Here is a 9,994-nt window from a genome sequence, read left to right as displayed (position 1 = left end):
GGTTACCTTGTCTCCGACTTCGAGTTTTCATTCGAAGCTCATAAATTGTCTGGCTGATAGTGTGCCAACAAAAGCCACTATCACCAAATTGGTGACCTCAACTCTTTTCTTTTTTTCGAGTCCGATCGTCGTCCGACGAAGTCCGCGTAAGCACCGTTCGCCACGAGTAGTGTGCCGACCACGTGTTCGTAAAACTTTATCCAAGTTTATCCACGCCAATCTACCTCGCGTTCCGACCGATCTTCGTCATGGTTGTCACGAGCGATACGACTAGGCCAACTACGACGCCGGTTGTCACGGTGACCACTAGCTCGACGCCGACAACGACGACCACCACCGAGCACGTGCTATCCATCTCGCCCACCGAGATCGAGTCTATTGCCAACGTCCGGCTCCCGAGCTTTTGGCAGTTCGCGCCTCGTCAGTGGTTTGTCCACGCGGACGCCGTTTTCCACACAAACCGCGTGAGGTCAGATTTAACGCGCGTGAATTACGTGCTCGCGTCTCTCAACGACGAAGGCATTCGCGAGGTTTCTGACCTCCTCGGCGTCAGCGTCTCTTACGACCTGGTTCGCGAGCGGCTCGTGAGCTTGTACACCGCTCTGGCGGCCGCACGCTTCCGCTCAATCGTCCAACCCGGAGACATGGGGGACCGCACACCATCGCGGCTCCTCAAAGACATGCGGGATGTCTACCCCGAGGGTATGTCAGACGCGGCGTTGGAGCAGTTCTGGCGCGCCAAACTTCCGGCAGCTGTTCGCACCGTCATCGCTGGTTTTTCCGGGCCTCTCGAGTCTTTGGCCGAGCGCGCCGATCGAATTTTGTTCGAGTGCGAAAGTCGCGAGGTCGCGAAAGTTCGCCCTTCTCCGCGTGTGCGTTGTGCGGCAGTTTTCCCCGAGTCACGCGAGATCGACCCGACTCCAGCGGTAGCGCCACCCGCTGTTTTCCAAACCACGCTGGAGACACGCGTGCAGACGATCGAGTCCGCGATACTCAACTTGACCGAGCAAGTGTCGAAGCTCGCACATCAGATCGCGTCTCCGAAACGCGCGCCCGTGACGCGCCCCGTTCGATCCGAACCGCCGCCGCCACAACACACGAGCAACACGACGGGTTGGTGTTACTACCACGTGGGTTACGGACCTGAGGCGCAAAAGTGCCGCGCCCCGTGCACCTTCGTGCCCACCCATAAAAATTAAAAAGGCGGCGATGTTCACCGAACATCTCGCCGCACCTCTCTCACGGCGACTTTTCGTCACCGATCAACACACCGGACGTCGATTTCTGGTCGACTCCAGTGCCGAATTTTCTCTCCTTCCTGGCCAACCTTCTAAATTTTTAAATAATTACTCTTCTTCTTTTTCGACCCTAAATTTAATCGCCGCAAACGGCTCTCAAATAAAAACCTACGGGCCAAAGCAACTACAACTCGACCTGGGTTTCAATCGCGCCTTCACATGGACGTTCGAACTGGCCGACGTGGCACGACCATTCCTTGGAGCCGATTTTTTGCACTACTACGGACTGCTCGTGGACATCCGACGCAGCCGCCTCGTCGACACCGCGCACAAGTTTTCTGTCCACGCCAGTCAGCATCTGCACCGCCGAACGACCGTCGAAGTGGACGGCGCTCCTCTTGGATTTTCCCGAAGTGACGCGCGAGTCGCCCGTACCGGCCGAGTTTTTTACACGACGTAGTGCACGAGCTACACACTACGGGTCCGCCACTTTTCGCGCGACCACGTCGACTACCGCCCGACCGCTTATCGATAGCACGCCGCGAGTTCGAGTTTATGCGTCAGAGAGGTATTTGTCGACCATCATCGAGCCCGTGGGCCAGCCCACTGTTATTAGTCGCTAAGCAGGACAGCACCTTCCGCCCCTGTGGAGACTACCGTCGACTCAACGTGGTCACTATCGCCGATCGTTATCCGCTACCGCACTTACACGATTTCACGTCGAATCTCGCCGGAAGAACGGTGTTCACCAAGCTCGACCTGGTACGAGCGTATCATCAGGTGCCGATCGCCCCGCAGGACGTCCACAAGACCGCCGTTACGACGCCGTTCGGTCTTTTCGAGTTCCCCGTTATGTGTTTTGGTTTACGTAACGCCGCACAAACCTTTCAGCGATTAATTAACGACATATTACGTGGCCTCGATTTCGCGTTCGCTTACATCGACGACGTTCTTATCGCCTCTCACGACGAAGATGAACACGAAAAACACGTTCGCGCGGTTTTCGACCGTTTTCAGAAATACGGCATTGCGATCAATCCGGCCAAGTGTGTGTTCGCGACGAACACTATGCCCTTCCTCGGTCACGTCGTCGACAAAGACGCATGTCGCCCGAGCGCGGAACGCGTCGCAGTCATACGCGAGTGGACGCTCCCGCAGACCAAAAAACAGCTGCAACGTTTTCTCGGGTCAGTGAACTTTTACCATCGATTCATTCCGAACGCCGCCGAGACCCAAGCCCCGCTCTACGACATGTCGAGTTCGATTAAAAAACGCGATGGTCCGCTACAGTGGTCGGATGCCACGCGCGCTTGTTTCGACGCCTGTCGGAAGGCCCTCGCAGACACCGCGCAGCTCGCGCATCCACAGCCGAACACGCCACTACGTCTCTACACGGACGCGTCGAATATCGCCGTGGGCGCCGTGCTGTAGCAGAAGGTCAACGACCAGTGGCAACCACTCGGTTTCTTTTCGAGAAAGCTGTCACCCGCCGAACGTAAGTACAGCACGTACGACAGAGAGCTGCTCGCCGCGTTCTTAGGGACACGACATTTCGTACACCTCATCGAAGGTCGACACGTGACGCTCCGCACGGACCATAAGCCGCTCACGTACATGTTCACGCTCAAGACCGAAAAAATTATCGACCGACAAATGCGACAGATCTCGTTCTTATCACAATTTTATCACGACGTCGAATACGTCCACGGTAAGGATAACGTCGTACCCGACGCTCTCTCGAGGCTCGAAATCTCCGAAACGACCGAGCTACCGACCTTGCGACAATGGTCACTCGACCAGGCCGCCGACCCGCAGCTCCAACGTATGATCGCGGACGGTACAACGACCTCACTACAGCTACAGCCACTAGACACGCCCGACAGAGTACTGTTTTCCGACTACTCTACAGGTAACGCGCGTCTGTACGTACCGGCGGCGCACCGAAGGCGCGTTTTCAACGCTTTGCACGGTCAAGCTCACGGCGGTTCCCGCGCAACACTCCGCCTCATCAAGTCGCGGTATTTCTGGACAGGCATGAACCGGGATATCACTCAGTGGACCAAATGCTGCGAGCCGTGCCAACGAGCGAAGGTAAACAAACACACCGCTACCGCCGTCGCACCTTTCGCCCCGCCCGAGCGACGTTTCGGTCACATTCACGTCGACCTAGTCGGTCCGCTACCGCCCTCCAACGGTTTCAAGTACCTCCTTACCGTCGTCGACAGGTTTACGCGCTGGCCCGAAGCCTGGCCAATCGAGAATATGTCCGCTCACGCAGTCGCCCAGCTTCTAACCGCCAACTGGATAGCGCGTTTCGGCGTGCCCGACACTATCACGACCGACCAAGGACGCCAGTTCGAGTCCGACCTTTTTCGAACACTTTTCACCACCTTCGGAGTGCAGCACACGAGATCGTCGCCATACCACCCACAGTCCAACGGCATGGTCGAACGTTTCCACCGAACGCTCAAGTCCGCCCTTATCGCACACGAGTCGACGGATTGGTCAAGTAAGCTGCCCATCGTGCTTCTCGCACTTCGCAACACGATCAAGGCCGGTTTCGAGCACACACCAGCAGAGTTGGTGTACGGTACGACACTCCGACTCCCGGGCGAGTTTTTCCACCACGCGCCACCCGAACCGCGGGTTCCCGACCTAGTGGCATCACTTCGAAAATCAATGAGCCAACTGCGCTAGACACCTGGTACGAACCACGACGCACGACGTGCTACGTTCGTGCCCGCCGGCCTGAACCAAGTAAGCCACGTCTTCATAAGAATCGACGCCGTCAGGCCGCCGCTCCAACCGCGCTACGAGGGACCTTTCGCCGTTTTGGAACGCCGCGAAAAAACTTTCAAGGTACAACGCGACAATTCGACAGCCTGGATTTCCATCGACCGTCTCAAACCAGCATTCATCACGCGTGAAGACCCGATCGCCGACCATTCTTACGCGCGTAATCCCGTTTGAAATTTTTTTCTTTTCGCCGAGGGGGAGTAATGTGGTGATACGGTGTTATCACCACTACACCGCGGACGCAGTGTCGCGGTGTTTATCGTCGCCGCGCTAGCGCACAATTATTGTACCATTATATTATTGTATTATTTTATTATTGTATTATTGTATTATTATTTATTATTGTGTTATATCTATATATGCCTATTGTAACGATGTCGCGATCTCGCGCTACCCCCCGCCAGCCCGCGCGAGCGACCGATCCGCTTTTCTCGGCTCGTTACGGCCGTTACGCGGATTTCGCGATTCCCGTTTCGCCACTCTTTTGTCGACATCCGAACTGTGAAGTTCCTAGTTCTCAGTACGACTAACTTCCGTTCCGTCACTCGACTTTGTCTGTTTTTCCACGACACCGCCGAAGCTACGCCGCGCGTATATTGTCTCTGCGACCACTATACCCTTTTACCGTGTATTTATTTTATTGTAAAGTACTCTACTTTCGTTTTCTGTTTCCCTACCAAATAAAAAGTTTTGTCCCGTCAAGCTTGTTGTTATTTGTAGTGGTTACCTTGTCTCCGACTTCGAGTTTTCATTCGAAGCTCATAAATTGTCTGGCTGATAGTGTGCCAACAAAAGCCACTATCACCAAAGTATAAATGATATCATGATAAAATGAACAACATGTACATCGATTAATATCCCCATTTATACGACCTTTTTCTTGAAAATTATTATCAATCAAATTTTCAATTAAATTAATATCACATAACATAGTTAATGATGATGTCACTAACGTTTTGCAAAATTTGAATGCCATACTTTTATTTAGATGTAATAATCTTTGAATTTCGATTAACATATTGGAATTATATAAATGTAATAATCGATAATTTTGATTAGGTTTAGTTTCTTTAATATGCTCAGTTGATAATTTTAATTGTGTTAAAGGATGTATATAATTTAAATATTGAACCCCGTAATTAATAAACTGTTTTCGTAAGTATAGTAGTTTCATTTTTAAGACATCTCGATAAAAGATTATATCGATTACATCATAGTCGTATGTTATATTATTCTGTAAAGTTACCTTGTCGAACTCCTCCCCTGATTGTCTCTTCGATCTTTTATCAGCACTATGTTCAGTTCTCATCTTGTTTTCTGCTCGCCTCTTCACCATTTGTAATATCTATATTATATTAACTGTAAGTCTGCCTTGGTAGTTGGTAGGTCTTACTAGTGTAATATATTAGTGAAGTATACTGAGGAATATACAACTACCGAACTGTCATTTTATAGCCAAATTTTCAACATTAAATATGTTTCTGGTTAAACCTATTAAATCGCAATTATCTATGTATTCTAAAATAAAATATAATATAGAGCGGTGTTTAAATGACACGACTATTAGCAATAATATAATGAGCAATGATGGAAATAAGTTTTCTAATATTTAAATTATATATATCGAGATGTATTATGAAAGATATAGTATATTTAAATATATAAATATATAGAGTTAATTTTATATAAAATATATACTTAAATGAAATAATATAACGTAAACTGAAGTGGAAAAATATATTTATTGTATTATCGAAGTGTGCAACAATAATATACTTTATTAAAGAAATGTGTATACATTTATTACAACTATTTTATTTATAACAATTTCTATAAAACTTATTGTAATATAATCGTAAAATCTTATGGTATATTCTATTACACTGAAAATATTGACAATGTTTAAAATTATTATATATTTTTCTACTATCATCGAAATCTGATTTATCTTATATATTAGTCTTACTAGTGTAATATATTAGTGAAGTATACTGAGGAATATACAACAAATGAACTGACATTTTATAGCCAAATTTTCAACATTAAATATGTTTCCAGTTAAACATTTATCTAATTTTCGATGATTATATTTGTATAGTCTATTAAGGACTCTACAATATATTAAAATATAATAAAATATAATAATATATAATTAGTTTAACGAAAAAATAGCTATAATAATATAATTATACTAAAATAGATTTTGAATGAACCTAATAAAGTTTTTATTAGTATTTTTTTAGTATTTTCACCTAAGTTTTTAAATATTCGTTATTTCGTTATCAACTCGAATGCCAATAAAATGCTTATTGATGTTGTAAACATATAGTATATCTAAATATCAGTAACCTATCGCGAATTATACCTTAAAACTGTTTATTTATAGATATGAATATATAATATATGTATATACTTATATAGTATAGGAAATAAATAATTTTATGTTATTTAATTATAAGATATATGGGTAGAAGCTAATTTCGCATATAATATTATCTTCTCTATTACAATTGATTTGATACTATAACTGATATTCTCGCTGACGATAACATTAATATTGTATTCATTGCGTTATTCATTTATTTACTATAACATGTTATTAACACTATGATGTAAAGGTTGTGAGGCCGTTATTGTTTTCGTCATCCTAATGATGGAAAGTAGACCGCTTCTAATGAGAGAGAGTTTTTAATGCCTTTTAATGAAAACGATACGTTGTTGACCATTTCCATACACCTTCAGGTTCATGTATATTTGTATAGCTAATAATTCGAGTAGGGTATTTTCAATCATATAAATACGGGCTATATCAGTATATTCGATATCACTCGTCTACTACTCGCAATCGATACAAGTGCTCTAAGTACGACTGTTGTACGGATAAATACGAAAAGAACGACGACGACGACAACGATAACGACGATAAAAGCGAGGAAGGAGATCTTAGCCAGGGCTAAGAGCCCGTCCTGCCCTTTGGAACCTCTTAGTTGTCCCTCTCGTACGCGACCTTCCGGTAAGGGAAGCCCCCCCACCACAGCAAGGTGGGTTCCGTCGGGGGGGTGAGCACAATAACCTGTACCTACTTAAACACACTTAAAAATACATAATTTTATAATTTTATAATCTAATATTTAATTATACAAAATAGTAAAAACAAATATTTCTTTTTCGTTTTTTTATTCAACGCATCTTGAATTATTTTTTTCTATTAAAATTGGTTCTAATGTATCTGATTTTAACAACCTTTTTCCAATTTTGGGATCAACAATATATTTTTTTATTTAAGTCCTTTTTACTTCATAAAAAAAAAAAACAAAAAAAATATAATATTGAAAATATTATTGATTAATATATTATAATAAATATTGTTCCACAGACAGGTTTACTGTATACTTGTATATTTAAAAACAACATTATAATAATATTATGAATTTTAATATTATTTGATACCCGTACTGCGTACAGTATACCTAGAATCTAGATATTATTATTATTTTAATTTTTTTTCTTTGAGCCTCCTTTATATATTCGGGTTCTCTAATATCCGTGATTTTGAAGCGTTTACCATAAAGTGGGTCGACAATTTCCGGTAGTAAACACTCCATATAAAATCTAAAAAATAATAATTTTACAATATTTTGTAATCTAATTAATAACTATGTTACCTACTATTAAAATTAATAAATATACAAATTTATTTTTACCTTTTAAGTTTTTCGGCCATTTTTGTGTTCCAAAATATTTCGTCATATTTAATTTCTTGTATACTTGTCCAATTAGGCGTATACACTACAAAATAACACAGTCTGCGATTTGTTATTTGCATTTGTCCCATAACTTGATAATAATATTTATGCTCCCGTTTAAGTTCTATTCTGTTGTCATTCGTGATGTTGCAGTATTTCAGCTAAAAAGAAACACATTATATTGGCTTATTAATATAATACCTAATAATTAAATTACGCATACAAAAAATAATTACCTACTAGTTTATTATTCACAGCCTCAACGGCGTTTAAAGTATTTATTGCCACAAATGGAGATTTTATTTCTACTATTCCGTTTTCTCCAACCAACCCATCTGAATAATAAAATGTAATATAATATATTAAATGACTTTTTTTAAAATAAGTAGGACATAGGTACCAAAAACACATATAAATAATCAGGGCCGTAGCAAGGGTGAGGCGACTGAGGCATTTGCCTCGGGCGCCAATGAAATGGGGGCGCTAAATTTTGATAATTTTTTTAAATTTAAGTATTGTTCTACCAATATAGTACTTAGGGTGCATTCAAAAATGTCTTACCTAAAAAATATATTTAACTATTCAATTACCTAACTTTATTATAAGTTTAATGTATGAACTATGTTCAGTGTCTTTTGCATTTGAAAATTATTGAGCTAAATGAGCTTGTTACGGCTCTGTTAATAATTACCAGGACTTGCAGCTAAAAAAGGAAATTCACTATCGGCAAATAATCCACAATATTCCACATAACTCAACAGTCTTTCCACTTAAATCTTCGAATTGAGCTCTACCTTAAGGTTCCATTTCAATACCATTAGAAATTTCTCTTGATGTGATATTTGACCCATAAAGAAGACTAAATACTTTTTTTCGGCAACTTGTATTCTCTCGCATTTTACATATGTCACCGAAATTTGACGCAGTAAGCCTCTTTCGTCTTTCATGGTACCAGTCTTCGCTATGACTTTGATCTTTTGTAGTACATTCAAGTTCTTTTCGATCGACTTTTTCCAATTTTTTTAAAAATAAATTCTGTTTTATACTTAATTCTTCATTGGTAAGAATATCATCTAAAGGTTCTGCTAAGCCATAGTGCATACCCGGTCCCCTAAATCGAGTTGTTGTTAATTTAGATCGTTTTTTTCCACTTTCAAATAATCGTTTCCTTACTATAGTTGTATTTTTTCTAATTCTGTCAATGTTTTGTAAATATCGTTTAGCAAACATACCCATATACATTAAATTAAATTATAATTAATTATATTAATAATTAAAACAATAAATATGTTTTGAATTTATACTTGGGCTTTTAAAAACTATTTTTTTATGTACAACTCGTGAGTAGTTTTTTGAATTGAATGTCACTACAGCTGCCTCAACTCTAGTAGTGTAGTTATTTTTTTGTGTGAAATTTATTCTTTTGCCTCCAATATGTTTATTAATCAAGCTATTTAATTGCTCACACGGATTATTGTCTACGTTTTCTATAAGGCTATCTGCATTAACTGATAGTCTGTACACTATATTCCGAATATGTCCCATCATTCCTGCTTTCTCAGCAACAGGAACAAGATTTATTTCACCCAATTTCGGACCAGAACAAAAATATTCAGCACAGTTTTTGTGTTCACCAAGTCTGTGATAAACGCTGTTTGATATATCTCGTCTTAGTTCTAAAAATAAGTAATAATAATAATAATACCTATTTGGCTATTTACCTATATTATCTTATAATCGGTAGCGTTATTTGTTTTAAGGTAACTGTTAGTAATAATCATTTTATTTTTATAATTTTCGTGGACAGAATATTTATTTTATAAAATTGTTTCTTTCTATTCATACCAAAATTTAATAAAATGATGGAAACATTTTGAGATAGGTGTATAACATATATTTTTAATTTTTAATAACAATAATAACAGTCATACACCTATTATATACAATTATAATACTAGTTAAAATACCTACAGTTTTTTGTTGAATAGATGAACCGTTATTTAAACGATAATCTGTTGCTTTTGTTATGTCAGAACGAAAACGTATAATATTTTTAACAATGCATTTTCTGACAGTTATTGGGTAGTCGCCAGTCGGTTCGTTTCGTGAGTGCCATCAGTTTGGTGCAGTAATTCCTTAGTAGGTGATTCCGACATTCAATTTTTTTTATTTTAAAATCACTTCCATAAGGTAACACTTCGTTTAACCTTTTGG

General features: G+C 40.9%; 1 protein-coding gene across 1 annotated transcript; it reads left to right on the top strand.

Annotated features, from left to right (window-relative positions):
* The first annotated feature begins 248 nt into the window (after positions 1 to 248).
* LOC126554616 (uncharacterized) lies at positions 249 to 1,199 on the top strand. The gene has a single exon (XM_050209672.1). The coding sequence runs from the start codon at positions 249 to 251 to the stop codon at positions 1,197 to 1,199; it is 951 nt and encodes a 316-aa protein (XP_050065629.1).
* The last annotated feature ends 8,795 nt before the right edge of the window (positions 1,200 to 9,994 follow it).

This window comes from Aphis gossypii, unplaced genomic scaffold (genome assembly GCF_020184175.1).
Source record: "Aphis gossypii isolate Hap1 unplaced genomic scaffold, ASM2018417v2 Contig00557, whole genome shotgun sequence".
Classification (NCBI taxonomy): domain Eukaryota; kingdom Metazoa; phylum Arthropoda; class Insecta; order Hemiptera; family Aphididae; genus Aphis; species Aphis gossypii.
The sequence above is the reverse complement of the archived record's forward strand: the minus strand, read 5'-3'. Positions and strand labels throughout refer to the sequence as shown.

Coding starts and splice junctions, on each gene's coding strand:
- LOC126554616 (XM_050209672.1), top strand. CDS start 249: ATGGTTGTCACGAGCGATACGACTAGGCCAACTACGACGCCGGTTGTC.